This window comes from Kwoniella dendrophila, chromosome 3 (genome assembly GCF_036810415.1).
Source record: "Kwoniella dendrophila CBS 6074 chromosome 3, complete sequence".
In the NCBI taxonomy this organism is placed as follows: domain Eukaryota; kingdom Fungi; phylum Basidiomycota; class Tremellomycetes; order Tremellales; family Cryptococcaceae; genus Kwoniella; species Kwoniella dendrophila.
Window position 1 is genome coordinate 780338 of NC_089478.1, and position 21945 is coordinate 802282.

The 21945-nt window shown below is 37.1% G+C and overlaps 7 protein-coding genes across 7 annotated transcripts; 2 read left to right on the plus strand and 5 right to left on the minus strand.

The window, feature by feature from the left end:
• Positions 1-171: 171 nt before the first annotated feature.
• L201_002598 (uncharacterized protein) lies at positions 172-1796 on the minus strand (the record flags this gene model as incomplete). The annotated part of the gene is made up of 4 exons (XM_066218372.1): positions 172-415; positions 514-872; positions 936-1734; positions 1786-1796. 4 exons carry the CDS (start codon positions 1794-1796, stop codon positions 172-174), a joined length of 1413 nt encoding a protein of 470 aa, XP_066074469.1.
• A 583-nt stretch (positions 1797-2379) lies between these two features.
• Positions 2380-4702, plus strand: L201_002599 (fumarate hydratase, mitochondrial; the record flags this gene model as incomplete). The annotated part of the gene is made up of 11 exons (XM_066218373.1): positions 2380-2415; positions 2577-2757; positions 2866-3190; positions 3274-3547; positions 3617-3706; positions 3776-3954; positions 4011-4262; positions 4330-4364; positions 4430-4472; positions 4545-4615; positions 4677-4702. 11 exons carry the CDS (start codon positions 2380-2382, stop codon positions 4700-4702), a joined length of 1512 nt encoding a protein of 503 aa, XP_066074470.1.
• Positions 4703-5080: 378 nt separating this feature from the next.
• L201_002600 (uncharacterized protein) lies at positions 5081-6573 on the minus strand (the record flags this gene model as incomplete). Its single annotated transcript, XM_066218374.1, has 5 exons — positions 5081-5127; positions 5182-5261; positions 5405-5600; positions 5690-6015; positions 6125-6573. 5 exons carry the CDS (start codon positions 6571-6573, stop codon positions 5081-5083), a joined length of 1098 nt encoding a protein of 365 aa, XP_066074471.1.
• Positions 6574-7120: 547 nt separating this feature from the next.
• Positions 7121-13040, minus strand: L201_002601 (uncharacterized protein; the record flags this gene model as incomplete). Its single annotated transcript, XM_066218375.1, has 7 exons — positions 7121-7215; positions 7298-7591; positions 7663-7977; positions 8038-8361; positions 8447-11577; positions 11649-12883; positions 12978-13040. The coding sequence occupies 7 exons, from the start codon at positions 13038-13040 to the stop codon at positions 7121-7123; spliced, it is 5457 nt and encodes a 1818-aa protein (XP_066074472.1).
• Positions 13041-14571: 1531 nt separating this feature from the next.
• Positions 14572-16511, minus strand: L201_002602 (uncharacterized protein; the record flags this gene model as incomplete). Its single annotated transcript, XM_066218376.1, has 3 exons — positions 14572-15807; positions 15903-15992; positions 16074-16511. 3 exons carry the CDS (start codon positions 16509-16511, stop codon positions 14572-14574), a joined length of 1764 nt encoding a protein of 587 aa, XP_066074473.1.
• Positions 16512-18047: 1536 nt separating this feature from the next.
• L201_002603 (uncharacterized protein) lies at positions 18048-20195 on the minus strand (the record flags this gene model as incomplete). Its single annotated transcript, XM_066218377.1, has 10 exons — positions 18048-18468; positions 18524-18645; positions 18711-18883; positions 18937-19107; positions 19164-19246; positions 19316-19467; positions 19562-19710; positions 19795-19864; positions 19930-19970; positions 20045-20195. 10 exons carry the CDS (start codon positions 20193-20195, stop codon positions 18048-18050), a joined length of 1533 nt encoding a protein of 510 aa, XP_066074474.1.
• A 975-nt stretch (positions 20196-21170) lies between these two features.
• L201_002604 (uncharacterized protein) lies at positions 21171-21781 on the plus strand (the record flags this gene model as incomplete). The annotated part of the gene is made up of 4 exons (XM_066218378.1): positions 21171-21198; positions 21267-21307; positions 21492-21619; positions 21691-21781. 4 exons carry the CDS (start codon positions 21171-21173, stop codon positions 21779-21781), a joined length of 288 nt encoding a protein of 95 aa, XP_066074475.1.
• Positions 21782-21945: the final 164 nt, after the last annotated feature.

The following is a 21945-nucleotide window of genomic DNA, read 5'->3' on the forward strand; positions in this document are numbered from 1 at the left end:
CTCAAGTACAACAGATTGACGATATCCTCGTATGCAATATCAAACGACCTAAATGCAAACTTCCTCGAACGGTTCTGCTTTATATTACCAAACATAACAGTCCAGATAATCAAGTAAGCAAGATCTCTTTATATATTGAGCTTTAAAATGGATATTTTGGCGAAGAAGCGACTACAGTTGACTTTCATCATCGGCGAAAACTCTAATATTACCTTTTCCCCATTTCTCCATTATAGCTCTACCTGATTGGGTAGGTTGAGAGAAAGCAATTTCACCTTTTAATGGATCAAATGAACATCCATATATTGTATTTGAGCATGATGCGTTGAGTAGATGTATCGATAATGAATTTGATCTGTATGATGGGGAAATGTATAATCGATGTATACCTAATGGAGTTGGAAGGGATGTTGGGCTAAGCACGACGGGTTGAGTAAATCGTTAGCATAACTGTATTTGTAAGACGCCTAGATCACATTGAAAATATGTGTCCTGCATGAGAATTTTACTCACTCGCATGTCACACTCCCAAACCCACCACTCTCAATGACAATCTTGTTTTCTTTACTATCGATAACATTCTTCCCTTCACCTATCCGGGAAGTCGGCTCCAGGTTTAGCTGTTCACTATCCTTCAAAACCTTCATAGCCCATTTGATACCTTGAGCTACGACTACACCGACGACTCTGTCTCTCTGAACCACTTTCTTTGATATCGAGGTATCAAGTTTTTGTCGTTTCGAAGTGTTGTCTTTGGGTGCTGGTGGTGAAGAAGACGTTATGAACAAAAAGACTTTACATCTGTCTAAAATAGGAGGTGGTAGTGGTGGTGAAGATAATACCCTATCGACAGTTGAGAGAATCTCTTCGAGCTAAGATTGAAAGTTAACAGCTCATTCTTTAGGTGATTCATACATACACGACAAACGACTTACTTTGTTACTACCGTGACTTGCATCGACCACAACAATTTTACCTTTTCCTTTCCCATTATCAAACGATATATCATCTTTAACCAATTTCCAACCATTTTCTTCTGTTGTTGATGATTTGCTTTTACCTTTATTCAATCCATCCCAAACTATACCTCTTAATACTCTTGTATGATGAGCGATATGTATAGATTCATCATCACCCCCACGCATAAATGACATTCCACATTCTGAACACGTATGTAATAATGGTAAATGTGTTAAATGTAATTGAGTTAATGATTTTTTTGTTGATGATGTTGGTTTGGGTGATTTTATCCCTAATATTCCATTGATATTTGATACTTTCGATGAAGATGATGGTGAAGAAGGTATGAGTTTTAAAGGTTCTAAAGGTTTCGCTTTAGCTTTTGTCTTGGATTTTGGTTGTTGAACGAAAAATCCTTTCAGGGAAGATTGAATAGCTTTTTTAGTTGGCAATTTCTTTATAACCCTTTTCTGATCATTCTCCTTCAGTAAGACATTCTGAGCTTCATCCTTAGAGGTTGAAGGATTATAGATGATTTGGTCTTCTTCTTCATCGGCTGAGAAGAATAAAGGTGAAGTGGATCTACTTATTGGTCTTTTGGCAGGTGTAGGAGGTGATGAGTGTAAAGGTGGAGTATCGAGTCTTAATGAACTAGGTGGTGAGGATGACCGATGATTTGATAGTAATGTAGGCGGTGATGAGGGTTCATCGAATAAAGAACAGGAAGATGGTATTCTAGGAGGAGCTTTACCATATGTGCGACGTACTACAGGTCTGAAACAAAGGTTGTCAGCTGAAATCAAGAGCAAGTACAAATAAACTCACTTTGTGGACATGTTACAAGGCACGACAAGCAACAAGCAAGTGAGAAGGAGACGAAGATATGAGAATGATGATCGGTGAGTGCAGGCAAATTGATGATGACAAGGAAGGATTAAGTAACGATAAATGAGGGATGAAGGATGATTGATGGCTGAAAGTTGAAGGTTGAATGCGAACTATCCTTAATTTCCGCGTGTATCTTTGAGAACATTAAATTGGATTGAACATTGCACTTTCAGGCACCAACGTTTGATTAAAACGCGTCGAAGATATCACTAGAATCACGTGAACAGATTTGCACATGCACGGAAGCAAAAGTATCAAAATTCTTTGTCTTACATTATATTCCCAGATAATCCGAAATGACCCGAAAATGTATGGGGGTGTTGGAGATGCGGCCGAGTAACCGATCAAAGCCGTGATGCAGGATGATACATGATAGTTTAGCTCGACAGATAACTTAAACAAGATAGCAGACCGACTGAAACCAAAAAAGTCGAACGCACTTCACGTCGTAGTCTCTTGACAAAAATCATCCTTCCTCGACGTATCTCTTCTTGTCACCTATCACCTGTCATAACTCCTTGTCTACTTCAAATGTTGAATCGCGTTGCTCTCAGATCGGCTACTAGCGTGAGTGATTTCGAAGGGTCCTCCAAAATCCTTTTAGGTAGGATCCACATATGTCGCAAACCACCTGACTTATCCCTTCTCCACCTCCACATGTCCTTTCACAAGCAGGACTACAGATGTAGTTCTACAATTTGCTCATCTTTTGATACTTAACCCTATAGCTCCCAAAAAGACAAATAGCTCGAACAGTACTTTCTACTCCGAGAACATTCGTAACAAGTTCATCAATCATGGCTGAACAAAAATTTAGACAAGAAAAAGATACTTTTGGTCCTTTACAGGTACCTGCTGATAGATATTGGGGTGCTCAAACTCAAAGAAGTTTGATGAACTTTGATATTGGTGAGTGATTGTGGAGGTTAATAGTGGAGGGAAGAGATTCTTTAATATACTGTCCCCTGGATAACAACAAAACTAGTAATGCTGACAGTCTGTCAATGTGTTCAATAGGTGGTCCAACCGAGCGAATGCCACCACCATTAATCAAAGCCTTTGGTGTACTCAAAAAAGCTGCTGCACATGTCAACCAAACATACGGTCTACCAGCAGATGTAGCTGAAAACATCTCGAAAGCTGCTGATGAAGTTATTTCTGGAAAGCTTATTGATGAATTCCCTTTGGTCGTTTTCCAAACTGGTTCAGGTACACAAACCAACATGAATGTTAACGAGGTTATTTCAAATAGAGCCATTGAATTGATGGGTGGTGAATTAGGTTCAAAGAAACCAGTTCATCCAAATGATCACGTGAACATGTCACAATCATCTAATGATACGTAAGTCGCAATTAACCCCTCTCTCATTCTTCGATATCGCAACGTGAACACAGAGCTAATTCTTTTGTTGTTGATATTTGTAGCTTCCCAACTGCTATGCACGTTGCTGCCGTTGTAGAAATCAACGAAACCCTTCTTCCAGCTCTTAGAGAACTCCATGATGCTCTTGAAGAGAAAAAGAAATCTTTCGACCACATCATCAAAATCGGTAGAACTCATTTACAAGATGCTACTCCTTTAACCCTTGGTCAAGAATTCAGTGGTTACGTTACTCAAGTAGCTAAAGGTATTGCAAGAGTTGAAAGTACAATTGCAAACTTGAGCCAACTTGCTCAAGGTGGTACAGCCGTAGGAACTGTAAGCTAGCGATCGCTATAGAGATCCTTCCAGGGAAATAGCTTACGGTGCTTGTCGAATCGTTTTTAGGGTCTTAACACCAAAGTCGGTTTCGATGAAAAAGTAGCAGCTGAAATCTCAAAAATAACCGGTCACAAATTCATTACTGCTCCAAACAAGGTGAGCTACATTTTCCATCGCCCAAATCGATCAAGAAATGTTAGCTAAATAGATATCAATTGAAAATAGTTCGAAGCCCTTGCCGCCCATGACGCTATCGTAGAAGCTTCAGGTGCTCTTAACACTGTTGCTGTGTCCCTCATGAAAATTGCCAACGATATTAGATACCTCGGTTCAGGTCCTCGATGTGGTCTTGGTGAACTTGAATTACCAGAAAATGAACCTGGATCTTCAATCATGCCTGGAAAGTGAGTATCTCCGGTAATCGAAACTAGTCATGCTGATGTTTATTGCCGTTCTATAGAGTCAACCCAACTCAATGTGAAGCCCTTACAATGGTCGCTGCTCAAGTTATGGGTAACAACACCACTATCTCAGTTGCAGGTTCATACGGTCAATTCGAATTAAACGTTTTCAAACCTGTCCTCATCAAAAACCTCTTACAATCTATTAGATTACTTGCTGATGGTTCAAGATCATTCACCAAGAACTGTGTTGTAGGTATTAAAGCTAACGAAGATAAGATCAAGAAAATCATGAATGAATCTTTGATGCTGTGAGTAGATTGTTAGCTAGGTCAAATACATCACTTTCGCATAGCTAACAAGAGCTCTACCATATAGTGCTACATGCTTGAACTCTGTTCTCGGTTACGATGGTAAATATTATTGACATAACATCGATATAGATACGTTGTATATTAATCTTTTACTTTGACGTTAGATGTCGCTGCCATCGCTAAGAACGCACACAAGAAGGGTATTACGTGAGTTACGCAGTAGAGGCTGTCCGCGGTGTCACCCCGATAACTCATGGCTGATACGATGTAATACAATAGCCTCAAAGAGTCAGCTCTTGAATCTGGTAAACTCACTGCTGAACAATTCGACTCCAAAGTCAAACCAGAACGTAAGTCCGCTCCTCCTGCCTACTTGAATACATGACTAATGTGCGATCACAATCTTGATAGTCATGTTGGGTCCTGATGAAGTATAAAAGCTCCCATCGAGCAAGTAGAGGGACAAAGCAGTCAGATAGTCGTTAAAACAGGATTTGTAATGCATGTCTTATGATGAAGTATGATAATATACACTATGACCGTTGTGTGAATATATATACAGCAGCAGATCTTTTTCTCTAGCTTTCATGCACATTGTCCTATATCACTATATTATCACATTAACCCTTCGTGAACTCTCCATTCGAAATCCCCAAACAGAACAACGGTCCTTCGGATACCTTTCTGCTTCGATTCAGAATTGACCGCGATTTTTCGTTTGCGAGAAAGTGTTGATTTCACACTCCAGTTCTTCTTCTTAGTATCCATCTATCGCAGTTACATCGGTTTACATGCTTGTATTCATACCCCACAACTTAATCCCAAACAAGTTTACCGTTTTCAGTTAAAGTTGCTTTTGAGCCTGAACCTTTTGCAGAGATTGAATTTAAAGCTGAGAATGAATTTCCATTTCTACCTGAAGAACCGCCACCACCTAATGATTTACCTCTATTTGGATTTGATTGTTTTGAAGCATAAAGTTCATTAATTCTTTCTCTAAATACGGCGCGAAAAGATATGTTAATCAGCTTTTTAACTTTCATTCTATCTTATATTATATCGTATATATGATCTTTATATCGAAAATGAAAAAAAAAAAAAAACAACAGCAAGGAAAGCGAAATGAAAAGAGAACTAACCTTTCGAGATCTTTTCTATGTAAATTTAATCTTCTTTGCCTTTCAACTTCTTCAGCTTCTCTAGCTAATTTCTTTCCTTCAGCTTTTTTAGCATTTTTCTTTTGTTGTCTTGATGCTGCTCCAGGTGGTAAAGGAAGTGAAGTTGATGTTGAATTTGATGAAAATGGATCTGATGATATGTTGATTGTTGATGATTCTAAGAGAGGGAGAGAGATATGTAAATAAATTATTGGATCATATCGCAATTAGCACTGGAAAAAGGACAAAGGGAGATAGACAACTTACTCTTTTTTTTACTCGTTACTACATCCCATCCATCATTATCTTTCTTTTTGATGTTTTTAGGTCTATCATTCTCATTTTCATTTTCAGATAAATCAACATAATCGTCTTGGAATTTAGCTAATTTTCCATTTTCTTGTTCACTACCAGCTCCATTTTCTACACCAGAAGTAGTCACTTCTTCATCTTCTTCAGAAGTCTCGGTATCTTCAATTACAGGTGCAGCGAGATGGATGCTATTGGTTGTAGGTTGATTTGGTTTTGATGATGATGATGTGACTTTCATTACTCTTGCTATTTGACCTGGTCTATCTTCAGGTGCTAACATGCTATAAGTTGATAAATACATAGTCAGTAAATGGTATACCAGCTGATGAACTCAGTCAAGTCCGCGTTGGACCGTGGAATCGATTAATAAAAACGCAGAATTCAACTCACTCATCAACTTTAGTTTTAGGTTCTTTAGGTAACAGTTTTTCAGCCAATAATTTCTTTTTCTGTTTTTTATTGATACTGTTCCCACTCCCATTTTCTTCTTTTAATGTAGGTGTAGTATTACCCAAAGCAGCTTGATCAGCTTCTTTATTATGTTTAATACCATTTACTAATGATATACCTTTATTAGTATGATCTGAAGCTATAGATTCATTTTTTGAATGTTCAGGTTGTTTACCTAAAGCAATTCCATCAGATTCTCTATGTCCTTTTGAAGGTCCAGCTTTTGTGTTTTTCTTTTTATTTTTCTTTTTACTAGATTTACTTTGATTATTATTTAATTCATGTGCTTGATTAGTTGATGATGGTCCAGAAGGTAAAAATTGATATCCAAATGCTAATACTATGATTAATGCTGCACCGAATAAAGTCTCATTTGATATATAAGGCATTTTGGTTGATTGCGATCTTTGAAGAATGTGAGATATAGTGGAAAGAAGAGTTTTAGTAATGCTAAAAGGGTTTTGATTGAAAGCTAACAATACCTTACTAGATAGAAGGTTGTTTGGTGAAAGTAAAGTTGGACGTGGAATGCTTCACTACGAGTAACTGTAACGGACTCTTATCTGTCGTCATCATAGCTTCCGTACACGCGACCAATCGATGTGGCGGTAATCACCGGAATTAGATACCATGATGATAATCAAGATATGTTGAAATTGATACATTTCCTATGTGAATATAATACAAAGAATAAATGCTACAAAACCATGCTAGATATTATGAACATATATATGTATTTGTATTTTGACAAGGTATCGTTGATTTGATTTGATTTGATATGGTTTGATATGATTTGATTTCTATTCTGTATTTTGCTATGATATACAACACTTGTAAAAGTCTATTGTTCTTAATCTGAGCCATCTTTAGGCAATTTCTATCATTTTATCAATACAGCTTGAGTCTTACAATTGGTGGGTAATATAATCTATTCTATTATTCTTTATTAGCATTTTCAAGTTCAGCTCTTTTAGCTGTTAATCCTCTTATTTTAGTTAACAGATTTTTCAAGACATAAGGTTTAATTACAACTGCATAGAACGGACAAAAACAAAATTTAGATTTTATCTCCAATTTGGTTTTTGATTGAAGAAATGAGACTTAAAAACTCACCATCATCCATTCCAGCAGCAAGAGCTTGATCAATTTGACCTTGTCTTGCATTACCTGTTAAAGCAATAACAAAATTTCTATATAAACTACCTGATTTTTCAGATTCTCTTAATTCTTTAATCGCTGTTAGACCATCCATTACGGGCATTTCTAAATCCATTAAAACAACGTCATATGGCTTTTTACGTTGAGCACCTTCATTGTTAGAACTGTTTGAATTACTATTACCACTTCTCTTGAATTGTCTATGGGATTCACGAATCAAGTTTAGAGCTTCTAATCCGTTGTTTGCGACTGAGTTCGAGAATGAAATTAGCTTTCCTGGTTAATTTGAATAAAAGGGAAGATGAAATAGAGTAACTCACCATCACAAGTCAATCCAGCTTTAACAATTTGTCTTTTCAAAACAGTTTGATTGATGATATTGTCTTCAACGATCAGAATATGCTCTGCTTCGTTATTTGTAGGTGGTGGAGTTGGACTAGATGATGAAGTTCCACTCGACATGATTGAAGGTGAAGGTGATGGTAAAGGTGAAGGTAAAGGACTTGAACTTGCCGGGATACTGCTATAGTTCGTGGCTGAAGGTGATTTCAAAGCTCCAAGATTTGTGGCTTCCACGTATGATGCCAATGCCGATGGTGGAGCAACGGTACGCGTTTTGATGAAGAATCGGAATACTAATTATTACAACATCGTTAGCTACTGATAAAATCTGACAACGGCAAGTTACCACTTACCACTACCTTCACCAAGCTGACTGAGAACCTCAATACGGCCGCCAAGCAATTCAGTTATTTTCCTACAGATGAACAAGCCTAATCCACTTCCCCCATACTTGGTATGGATCATTTTGTTTCCCTGAGCAAACCTCTTGAACAGTACAGCAAGTTCTTTAGGACTCATACCTGGACCGGTATCAGTGACACTGACGAACAACCAAATTGGAGTATCTTCATCGGCAGGTAATCGAGATGGAATGCCAAGCGCTGATGGTAATGCACAGGAATCTTCAGCAGGAGGTGTGAATGATATATCATATTTAACGGTAATGCGTCGGGTATCTACAAGTTAAGATGGCATTGTCAGCTTTAACATTATCTACGGAGAAAAAACCCTACAGCAAGAGAATACCGATTTTTGACTTACCACTTGCGGAAGTGAATCTAATAGCATTTGAAATCAGATTCGTGACGACTTGACCTAATCTAACAGGATCTGTTTTAATTGACATTACTTTCCCTAATTCCAACGTATCACCAAATTGAAGTACCAAATCGATTTTTTTAGTTTTAGCTTCAGAAGCAAATACAGATAAAACTTTTCTTGCTTCTTTTCTTAAATTAACTTCAATGTCATATAAACTTAACATATCTAATTGAATTCTTGCTAATGATAAAACATCTCCTGCTATTCTTTCTTGAACAAGACCACATTGGTAAATACTCTCTAAAGCGTCGACATCTTCTTCTAAATCATCTAATAATTCTTTTGTTGGTATGAATCCATTAGTAGTATATCTTAATTGATCTTTCAATGAAATCAAATTTTCTTTTACTAATGAAGAACATTGTAAAATTGCTGAAACGGGAGTTCTAATTTCATGTGAAGTTAAATCAATTAATAATTCTTGTTGATGTTTTGATTCTTCAGCTTCTTGTCTTCTTTGTTCAGCTTCAATTAATCTTTGTTCTTCATGTGTTATATCTGTAGTACAACCTAAAATACCTGACATTGATGGATTTACACTTTCCAATTTTATGAAAATACCTGAACATACTCTTCCTGTATTTTGATATCTCCAATTGACTCTAAATTCTTTCGCATTTTTATCTTTAATATAATCACCCCAAAGTTTTTCCAATCTTTTTCTAGTATCTTCATCGAGATATTCAGGCCATCTATTTGGATCATCGTTTAATAAATCACCTTGTTCTCTCCAAGCTTTATTGGCATATGTAATTTCTCCCGTATTTGAATTTGCTCTCATTATTCCCGACGGACAATAATCTGATAAAACAGCAATCTCAGTTTCTCTTTCTAAATATAGTTTCTCTAGATGTGCTCTCTTTTTACCAACTTGTAAATGTAGATGTACTCTTGCAACTAATTCTTTAGGTTTAAAGGGTTTTGCTAAATAATCTTCTGCGCCCATCATCAATGCTTCAACCCTAGATTCATCTCCTGCTATGGCTGAGAGTAATACCATAGGTATGATTTTAGTGTTGGGGTGATTTCGGATTTCTTGCAGTAATTCTAATCCATTCATTTTAGGCATCAACATGTCTGATAAGATTAAATTAGGTGGATTTGAGATTGCCATTTCTAATGCTTGTTGACCATTAGAAGCTTCAATCACAGTACAGAAAGGTGTAAGAATTTGTTTAATATAATTTCTCATATCGGTATTATCTTCAACTAATAACACGGTATCTGTCTTTTCGAATAAGAAACCGTCAGAGAATTTGGAGTTTGATCCAAGTATCGAATCAGTTGTTACACCATCACTACTTGAAGATTCTCCATCTTCTTTGTTCCAGCGAAGAACTTCATTTGCAACTGCTGCACCGTAGGAGCCGAATTTACTTGTAGTCATTGATGATGTCGGAGGTAGAGGTTTGAATGATAATGGTATTCGAGCGGTAAAAGTGGATCCATGAGGTTGATTTGGTGTTGATGCGGTCTTTGAACTAACTATCAGGTCACCACAATGTAATCGTAATAGTTCTTTCGCTAATGCTAAACCCAATCCTGAACCTTGTGTTCCTGCATGAATAGCTGTAGTTGCTCGATGATACCATTCTGTGACTAAAGGCACTTCATCTTCCGGTATGCCAACACCAGTATCGATGACTGAAATCTCCGCATGATCTGTGTATCTAACTTGAACAGTTATGCTTCCCTTTTCAGTGTATTTAAGTGCATTACCTATAATGTTGGAAATGATAGTTTCGAAAAGAGTTGGATCCACATAAACCAAGTGATCACAAGGTTCCACATCAATTGTATACTGAATCCCCAATCTTTCTACTGCAGGTCTAAATAAAGCTGCTAGGTCAGTGACGAAACTACCTAAATCTGTGGGTAAGAACCTTCCTTCCATTCTACCTGCTTCTAATCTTGAGAAATCCATCAAAGCGTTGACTAAACGCATTAATCTGTCTATATTTCTCTGAGCAGTGACAAGCGCAGTACGTTGTTTTGGCGTTGGATTATCGTCCATTAGATCGGAGAGCGGACCAGCAATTAATGTCAAAGGACTTCTCAAATCGTGTGCAGCACCCCTAAACCAAGCTGCTTTTGCTTTTTCCATTCTAGCGTTATCTTCTTCCATTCTTTGTTCAGCTTCAGCTGCTTTGACATTTGCAAGTGTCGAAACAAGTTGAGATCTAATGCCATTTACCCAGCCATCATATTCTGCATCAAATGGTCTTCTAACATTTAGACCCATTATGATTACTCCATCCGGAACTTCGATTGATCCATCACTGCAGATTGGTATTACGATAGCAGCGAAAGGTAATTCGTCCCATTGACAAATCGAGTATCCTTCGATGAGTTCACTACAATCATCGACGATGACACATTGTCTAGTATTGAGAGCTTTGAGAATTGGCCATTGGTGTCCATCGGAAGTCACATGACAAACCCTTCCACTTCCTGATGACAAAGCTGAGATAGCGGATAATGTAGGCGAAGACAATCGATCTGCATTTGGGCCAAAATTTGCTCTTGTACGTATAGGTGGTAAAGTGAACGATAGTTTCTTTTCGGCTGAAGGATGATTTTCAGGTACACCTACTGTAGCTTCTAATGTGGCTTGGACTTGAACGTGAGCAGAATTGTTTTCGGTTTGTTGAATTTTATAACACATGAAGAAAGGTGCATCTTTAGAATTTTCTTCTAAAACTTCAACTACCGCACCAAAATACTCGTCCATTGATCTAACAATTAACATTCTTTCGGCTAAATCTCTTGAAGATGCTAATCTTCTATCTTGTAATACTTTTTCTGTTGTTTCAACCGATTGATTGAATATTCCAAGAATCGATCCATCTTTACCCGCTATAGGTACATATCTCCAAGAATGGTAATGTTCCATTAACACATTATTACCATATCGTTTGAAGAAAATTGGGTCATTATCCTTGAAAACTGCTGTACCCGACATACATAACTTGACATAAGGCTCTATCGTATCCCATACTGAGGCCCAAACCTCCTTTGCAGGTCGCCCCATGGATCTCGGATGATCAAGTAGCTGACTGTACCCCTTGTTACTACAAATAATGTCAGCGAATGACTTGTCTCTGGAAAAACTCCACATTAACAACCTTGGAATTCAACTTACTAGACTTGACGCAGATCTGGACCTAACCAAACGCAATCTGAGGATTTAGATTCAAAAACGATTGAAAGTATGGGATCGATAACATCTCTCCATTTTGATCTATCACCCAAAGGAGTTTTTTTCCAATCAATATTTTCGACCATTTCCCAAAATTGTTCAGCTTCATTAGCGCTTGTTCTAAATTTAGTTGATTTTGATGAGATCGATTGTCTTTGACCTGAATTGCTACTATTTGAACTTGGATGTGGTGAATTCTTTCTTTGTTTACTGCTAATTGAAGATTTTGTTCTGATCTTGTCATTAGTTGAATTGATTTCTCTATCACCCCATATGGATTGATTGAAATATCCACCAGTGCTGTTATAAGAAGAAGATGAACCTGATGCTAATGATGGTGAACCAATTTGCGATACAGATGAACCGACATCAATCGAAGTTCCTAGTCCTGACGATGCTGATGGTCTATGATAACTGTATTCGGAATTACCAGATGATTTAGTTGATGCAAACGAGGATCTTGTGTCATTGGAATCTCTATGTCTATTCATGTCTATTGAATTGTCTCTATTGATTACTAAGGTCCGTCTTTGATCTACTGACATCGAAGAACCTATACTAGTAGGGTTTGATGGACGTTCAGTTGGTGAAGTGACATTTGACCAGGATATATTGTTTTTCGACGGTATTGATATGCTATCGTTGATTATTTGTGAGGTGATAATGCAGAAAGAATGTGTGGTTGAAGAAGGTGAAAGTGGTAAGATTGTCTTAGCTAATAATAGGGAGATCGGTTTTGGCCATTTTATGTTGAGTTTGAAACCACCTTCTAATCCTTGAGTTGAAGATGAGGAAACGGAAGATGGTCGGGAAAATGGATAACCTGTAACATTTCCGTTGTTATCCCCGCTCAAAGGCGAATTCGTCATTGACTCTTCCAAATCACCTTGAATCCAAGATTGCAATCTATTTTGAACATTCATTTCTATACAATCACCAATTGATCTACCTTGGGTTAAACTATACCATTTTTCATTTCCCCATATTATAGGATTTGATGGAAATGGTTGACGTGAAGGTCCACTTAATGGTGATATATCGTCATAATATTCATTATCTAAATAGCTACTATTACTACTGTAATTCCTAATTGTTATATCTGTATCCCTTGATATCAACTTTGGCCTAGTCTTTTTTGTTATTGGAACGACTAATACAAAAGCTGGGAATTGATATGCCTAAATATATATTTGTCAGTCAATCTCTTATTATGTGGTGCCCTTTCTTCAGTAGGAATGCTACGAAGGATTCTTGTAAGAAAAGGAAACTCACCTCAAGGAAGGAAAGAGGTATTGACGATAAATCGACATTTTCCTCCGAGCCGGTAAAGGCCATTATTTAAGTGGGATTTGGAGAGTGAAAGACACCCTCCTTTTATCTAACAATCACCAATCTTGTATATTTGTGATAAACCGATTTTTGTTTGTTTTTCGTTTCCTGTTTGGTTCTTTTTTTTCCCTCTTTGTTCTCTCAGAGTCAATAAAAAGTATACAATGCGGATTGCTTTGTTGATTCCGTCAGGTATCTGAGCTGTTGTGTGTTCATGCAAATATGCAAATTGATGAGTGACTATTTACAATGATGTAAAGGTGGTGATACAACGCGATGAAATAAACCTTTTGATTCTGATAATAGTGTCGGATGGCAAAGCAAGCTGATATATCACGATGTTGAACAGATCATTATTGTAAACGGAAATTTAATACTAATCGTATGCAGTTTACGATGTGTGGTACCTCAAACATATAAAACCGAGATGTTAGGATATTATTAGGTTAAAACACGATTATGCCAATAATATGAGTAAGGTTGTATAGAATTATAGATCAAATGGTACAAAAAGTAGATGTACGGTGTTTGACGCAATCACAATATTTTCAGAATCCTTTTTGCTTTGCATACAATAGATAAATTAGGCACCGTAAATATATACTGTAAACTTACTGCATACAAGCTGGAATCAGAAGGTGAAGAGAAAATAAAGCCTGAGGTAGTTTGATTTCGGGATAAAAAGGGAAAGCTAAAAAACCTAGACCTAAATAATAAAGAACTTTGTAGTGACATTCCTTTGTCTGTAGATCTTCTTTTAATCGTCATAGTAATCATAACGAAATGATCTCATCGCAGCTTTTTCACGAAGATAAAAGCCATCCCTTAGCGTATACTTTACTGGTGTACGATCAATGCTTTTGTCCGATTCGTTTTCCTTTTTTTTTCCAATTATCTGATTGAAACGATGCGTACCACCGCTTTCTATGTTTATACCTTATACAAGTTTTTGTAAATGTTTTTTATCCTTCCTTAACCTTCTTTCGACTTGAATCCCATCACCCTCTACTCTACAGTTGATTAATTACCTTATTCGGAGAATTGGCTTGTTTTTGCTTTAAAACCGAAAGGGATATATCGCTAAATCGACGTCATATTCGAAAGAGATTGTTATATTGTTTTACCCTTTAAAACCATACCCTTTAAAGGAAAACAGTTACTAACCCTGCTCAGAAAGCTAAGCTTAAAGCTACGTGTCATAATAATTACGTAATATATAACATATCACAACACAGTCTATATAGTAGTAGTATGTATAAAAGAACAGAAGAGATATATGTGTATATAGATAGGTAATGGCTACAGGCTAGAATACAAGTAAGAAAGCACATAAGAGAATCAAAACAAAGGAGGGGAAGACAAGCTGGGCTACATGGCGAAATTATAGGAGGGGAGAGGCAATTTGAGATAACAGGTGAAATGAGTAGACCAGGAAAGGGGAAATGAATTATATGAAAAATAACTTAGACATCCAACGGTCGAGTTCCATCGCAACTAATTGATATTATGTACACCACTTGACACATAACAAGGAAAACTACGATCCAGGAGTTATAGGAGGAGCTAAAGCTAAATTACTAGTATTGATATGACCTATACCATTATTATTCGATGATATACGTTCGATAGGTGATATAGGTGAAGTTGATCTTTTTATATTTTGATCATTTGAAGAAGAAGAAGAATCTGAAAATAGGACTCTAGCTGCCATGCCTATACTAGGTCTTGGCACATCATCATCATTATCGTTATCATCTCTGGAACCACGATTGAGTGTTTTCATAGGTGAAGGTGAATGAGCTAAAAACATCATTAATTCAGCAGCATTTTTATCTTCTTCACCTCTTTGTTCAACTGAATTTGGTGTTTTTGAGCGTTGATTTGTTGTTTTTGATGATGAATTGGTATTTGGTGTACTATTATTAGTTGAATCAATTCTCTTTCCTCTAGATTTAGGTGTGTTATTACTATTATTAGTTTTATTGATTTTAGGTAAATTAATAGGTAATAAAGTAGGTGAGATTGATCCATTTCTTTTAAATGCTTCTGGTATAGGTAAAGATTTTGATTCTAACATTGAAGGTAATAGTAAAGGTCCTTGATTAATCTTTTGAGATCTATGTATATCATCATCTGACAAATTACCACCTCCTCCAGAAGATAACATATGTGTTAATGCTTTTGCCGCATCAACGTCTTGACTTGTGGTTGAAGGTGTCCCTCCACCACTACCAAGTATTTCTCTCGATCGTCTATAATTGCTATTGGTATTTGGTGAATTGGTATATGAATGCGATTGCGATCTTTTCTTCTTAGGTACTGACATAGCATCTTCAAATCTATGTCTTAGTGGTGATGACGGTCCAGCTTGATTATCACGATCATATATATGGGTTCTATCAACTACAGTTGAAATTGAACTTGATGCTCTTCTGTGTGATGTGTTAGTTGAATTCTGCGAGAATGATATTTTCCTATGCGGACTTAAAGGCAATCCCAAGCCATTTAATCTTGAATAACCATTCGATGACGATAAATCATGGTCATCCGTTCTAGACCTTTTCCTTGGACTTGATGGAGAAGCGGGATAACGACCATGTGAAGGTGGAGGTAAAGGTTGCCATAGGACATCGATCAACTGCCATGGTCTAGAGGGTGACGGAGGTTCGTAAGGTATTGTACCGGAACGTGAAGGCGATATTGGTGATGTCGTTATGGGTGATGAAGGTAATAATTGTGATTTTCTAGTACGCAAAGGTGTAGGAGGGAGTTTCTGTTAATTAATTAATCAGGTATGTTACAAAGGATCAGTATAATCTAATTTCAGTTTACGTTATACCGAAAGAGCTTTGGTTGAGCGAAACTTACCGTTTCTATTTCCTTTAATGACATATCTTTCCATCCATTTGTAGCTTTTATAGAAGCTAATTCTAAGCGTTGTTGGAGAGCTTGCATTTTCTACGATACGTAAACGTGACTCTTCAATCAGCATTATACTCAAGTCAAAAGATCGATACTTCCGGAATGTTAGAAACTTACCTTTTCCATTTCTATCTTTTTCAAAAACCTATCAACATCAACTTCTTTTGTATCTACGTTCTGTATATTTTGACTACTATTACTACTATCACCTACACCTGCCATAGATTCTGTAGCCGATATAGATGTTGATCCATTCGCAGAACCTGATTCTAAAGCTGAAGATCTGGGTGAGCTTGGTGTCAAGCTTGTTGAAGGTGATAAAGGTGATGGTGTAATTTCTCTTGATTCCATCGTTATATCCGTATTCTGCGTATTATTTTCAGTGTTGGGCTCCTGTGTCTCTCTATCATCTATCTGCGGCTGAGGAGTTGTTGATGAAATTGTTGGCTGATCATGAGTAGAGGGTAATGACGTTGATGTAACAGGTTGAGGCGTTTTTGGTATTGAATGTGATGTCGGAACGGATATCGATGGTGACGGTATTGATACTGACATCTTCAATCCTGCTCCATGAAACTCTTTTGGATGTCAATATCCAAGTTGCGGAGATTGATTCGATTATCTGTTAAAGCTCTTCCATTCAAGAATCAAGACAGCGGCGATAGACTTCCTGATAAGCACCTAATAACGTTGATCGGATGATCACCCCTAGATACAAGAACAGCTTTGACCAACGCGTCTAGGACCAAAGGGTGTGTGAGGTGGTGTTATCTGTATGACCCTTGCTGATGTTCGTGCGTATATGTTATGTTTAAACTCAAAATGGTGTGTGTGAAATGATGAAATTGAAAAACTCCCTCTTTTGCCGTTCCTTGAATTCGCGACTCAGCTTTCTTCCTGGTGAAGACGTTCCTGTTGATGACAATGCGGATGTTTTCTGTAGGCTGTTATATGATATTACAACGATTGGTATTCGTTTATGTTAACGCTTGAACATTCAAGTATGATATTGTTGTTAAACTATATGATATACCAATATGTTGTATGTGTAATCAATCAGTCTCTTCGTGTAAAAAAATGACACCTCAACACCACTATTTACAAGAATTCACCTTACTCTACCTTACTCGCGCTTCGTCGCGTCTCCCCTCCTCTTCTGACACAGACTGTTTAATTTTTTTACTTAAATTACTCCTGCAGGGTTATATAAAAAACATTCCTTTTTCAGGAATTTTATGAGATTTTTTGTATTTTTCCCGTTATTTTGATCTTCCTTTACCATACGCGGAAGGCCTTTTACAGTGTACTACAGTAGTAGCCTCAACTGTACTGGATGGAAGGGAAAAAAAGAAGGGTTTCGGAAATGGTTGATCTGTATATCAACGACATGTCTCGGGTGAGCAGAATTATATTACTGTTGATTTCAATTGGTACATAAAACAGTGACAAGACTTCATGGAAAAGGTGCATAAGGTCAAAGTCTTGCAAGCTTGTACTAGTAAGGAGCATTACCAAGACTCTTTTTCAAAGTATTAATGATTTATGGAGATCTTCTCTCTGCATTAAATGACAACTTCACAAAAATAGATGAAAAGCGAAATGATAAAAAGTGGATCAAATTAATTTGACAAGCATGTAACTATGTAACTATTTCCATTATGTTGAGATAAGAAAAGAAGGAAATGTTTTTATCTACGTCTAAAAAAAAGTTGAAATTGTTATTTTGGTGTATCGAAGAAAAAGGGGTATATATGTCGATAAATCATATGTCGTTAAAAGTGAAAAGTTAATACAGTCTGTATTGAAATGAAAATCTAGCAAGGAGTTGGTAATCCGTCTTAGATAGATTGATTTAAACCATGTAGCATTAAAGGATACTGAAAAAGGGATATAGGGTATTCAGACGTTGATGAGAAACGCTGAAGATGAATGATATGTATCATGAGTACAAAGCAGACGGAATGAATGCAGAATAAAGCCAAGTTGAAGAAGCGAATTAGGCTGAACAAATATCCCTAAAACATGGTCAAATATCCCATGTCAGTCATATGATCATACTATCAAGTTGAGTCCTTAAAACTCACTTAGAGGTTATCGGAAACAACCACAAGTCAACAATTTGATGAAACCATTACCACCTTTATTTTGTCTATCACCATTATTATTATAATCACCTTCACCACCGACTTGTTGAGAATTCGCTGCAGTATTACCTGGTCTACTATTGACGTTCATGGGTGATATAGGTTGTAAACCAGCTTGTGAAGGTACAGCGACATTTGAAGGATCGTACGAATCTGTCGTAGTATTTCTATCTGGATGTAATGCATTTGCTGATGCGAATGGATGTGAAGAACCGCCGTTTGCTTGAGTAGCATTTCCCGTAGGTGTGTTTCCTCCTTGTTGTGATTGTCTTCGAGATTGAGGTAATGGTGAAGGTGCAGATACCCCGACTATAGCTTGATTAGATGCATTAGGTAATCCTGATCCAGCAGCAGATTTCCTTTGTTTTCTATATTCATTTAGATCAACAAAACTCAAATATTATGCTAAAAAGTATAACTCACAAAGGCGATGGTTGTCCACCTGCAGCGGATCCATTTCTCAATTTATCTACTCTATCTCGATATTCTCTATCTCGTGTTCGTGTATTATGTCGTGATACCTCGGCCTGAGCAGCGCTTTGTCGCTGTGCAATCAGAAAGCATAAGTGTGACTGTCCAATGTACCATGTTGCGCACGGGCTTAACTCACCCCGTTCATCTCCCATCCTTTACCGTTGTTCAATAACATCCAATCATACATTCCATCATCTTGGTCTCCTATGTTCTGCAACGCCAAATCGAATAAACCTCGTAAGAAATCATAATCAGGTGTTTCGTCGAAAGTCAATTTTCGGACGTAATTAAGGTAAATCGAGAACTCGTCTGTTCACAAAAAGTTAGTGAAGCCCAAGGGTGAAACGCGAAACTCGACTCACTAGGATAACCTTCTACTAGTTCGGCGATGGGTGTAGTCTGCTTTTTCTCTCCAATCTTCTCGTACTTCTGCTTGTTTGTAGCAGCTTTCAGACCTTGCCAAGGGAGACCTCCTCTGAGAAAGTAGAAGAAGACGTGACCTAAAGCTTCTAAATCATCTCGACGGGATTGTTCTATGCGTTTACCGTTAGTTGAGCTCTCGATTTCAAGGATCGGACAGCAAACTTACCTCGACCTAAATGGGTGTTGATACTCATATATCTAGCAGTACCACTCAAACTCTTTCTCTCTCGATAAGGAATATGCTGTTTACTGTTGGGAGATATGCCAGTTTAGCTAAATCAGCTGTTGACCTATACACGGGGATGTAAAACGACTCACGTTTTAGGATCTCTATATTGTTTTGCCATACCGAAATCTACTACATGTATAGTATTTGCACCTTTTGTTGAAGGACGACCAATCAAGAAATTATCAGGTTTAATATCTCTATAGATCAAATTCTTCTCGTGAATAGTTTGTACTCTTGAAAGCTATAAAATCGTTCATTCAATTCATCAATTTAATGTTCACCATCAGTCAAAAATGGATTCTCGAAAATCAGACGACCAGGAAACAAGGACATACCATTTGTTTAGCAGTCATACAACAAGTCTTTACAGAGAATTTCCTACCACACATATCAAATAAATCTTCTAATGATGGACCTAATAAATCAATCACAAGTATATTGTGTAATCCTTCTTGTCCAAAGTAGTATACTTGTGGGATACCGACTATAAACAGAGTCAAAGCCTTGAGTCAGCAAGAGGTATGAAAGGCGGTCAATGCGTATCTGAGATTTAAATGTATAAACATACGACATCCTGATAATATTTTATAACTTCTATATTCATCTCTTAATTGTGGTGCATCAGATTTACGTGGTTCCTATGACATTGTAAAATACATGAGCTATACGCCAAGCAGAAATGGATGTGTATATAGGAACTAACAAATTTTATAGCAACAGTTTGAGAGTTTAAGAGATTTGTACCTAAAGATGAAATGTTGAATCATGAATATTCGAATACTTGTTGTGTGATTGTTATCATACGTGATGATGCTTACCTTCAAAGATAACACCAAAAGAACCTTCACCAATCTTTTTACCAACTCTATAATGTACACCAACTATATTACTTGAACTTGAAGAATGACTACCTGAAGAAGAAAGATGTGCACCTGGATTAGATGATCCTATAACGTGTGTTGTAGCCATTTTGCTTTAATGTTCTCTGCTCTATACGTTATGTTTCGTTATGTGTATTATAATTTAATTGTTAAGATTGATAATGATGATGAATTTCAAGTTGTTATGAATATCGATATTTGAGGTTGTACGAAATGAGAAGGACCGAGAGACTAAAGAAGGGATGGAGAGAGGGAGGGAGGGGGCTTGAGCACGTTAAAATATCACTTTGACGCTGCTACGTTTTTATGTATCCTTGTGTCGTCCCGTCTTTGGTTTCAAAAAGCACTTGTGAGTTTTGCTATTTTGTATAGTTGCCAATGAAGAGGTGATGAATAGTGAATGTATGTAGATTGTAGATTATAAAATCTCTGGACAGTTATGAAATGTATAAAAAGTGGAATTGAGTTGGCAGATGTGTTGATAGTCTATAGTAGTTGTTTTGTATAAAGTATAGAGTACTAGTATTAGGTGCGCTGTGCTTCATGCTTGGTGCTCCTTATTCCTTATTCAGGTTATATTTTGTATATACTTTTAAGGGCCCAGATTCAGTATGAATATAGAGTAGAGTGCCTATGCACTGTCCTAATCCGGCAATATGCGGAGTTATCCACTTTACTATCACAGGCGCGAGCCATAAGACATTTCAAACCACCACCACCTATACAACGTAACGCTAGATATATAGGAATATCAACTTGCTAACTTATCCTCAAAATGTTTCATACCAACTTGTAGACTATATACCCTTGCGAATATATACCGCTTTGGCTCTTTCTTTATCTGGTATTAACGATTAGATTGAAGGAGGAAGAAGGTCATCTCAACTACGGCAATTGCAATTGACAACGGATAAAATTTAGGTAACTGTCAGCTTAGCAAAGACTGATTATCGCAGAAATACTCTTTCCTTGCCCTTTGCTCTGCTTTGGTTTGGTTCACTTCATTCTTCTCATATATCAGCCAATTTCGTTAGAAATCTAGAGAGTTGCAGTGAACCTCAATATGGCATCCATCGAAAGTTATGTTGACCGTGAGTTGCATCTTAGATTTCCATATCACTTCACAAACAGCTGAATCATGTTTCCTGCTCTACAATAGACCTTGTTCAAGTCATTCTTTACGATGGTCGTATAATAGTTGTAAGTATTTCGACTATTGTCCTTTTTGTTTGTGACTTCAAGACGTGACTATTTCCAAAAAGATATGAAGAATCTCCTACCTTCCATCCAAGGTTGTTCATAGCCGAAACAGGGGTTTGAAAGTCGACTTTCAAGCGAGTATATCAGCTAATTCGTTTTACTTGTTTTCGTTCATCATCAACAGGGTAAATTGAAAGGATACGATCCAAGGACAAATCTGATCTTAGCAGATTGTGTAGAAAGGGAATATTCAACAGATCAAGGTGTAGAGATGATTCCATTAGGTTTATATATGATTAAAGGTGATAACGTGTAAGCTATTTGATCGTCATTCCCGTCCATTGAAAAATCATAACTGACCATATGTGTGTTTCTATATGTAGTGCATTGGTAGCTGAAGTAGATGAAGAAAAAGATAGTACGATTGATTATACGGAAATTAAAGCTGAACCATTAGGCGAAATACATCATTAGAAGAAGATAAAGAAGAGATCAGGCAGAATAGATTTTAAATGGATTCAAAAGTGGTGAAGAAGCAGGAAATTACTTCAAGACTCGCCGCAATTGACAAGATCATATCTTTGCAGTCAAGACAGGTGCAATTCACGATACAACCAAAAGAAACGAAATAGGTCGAA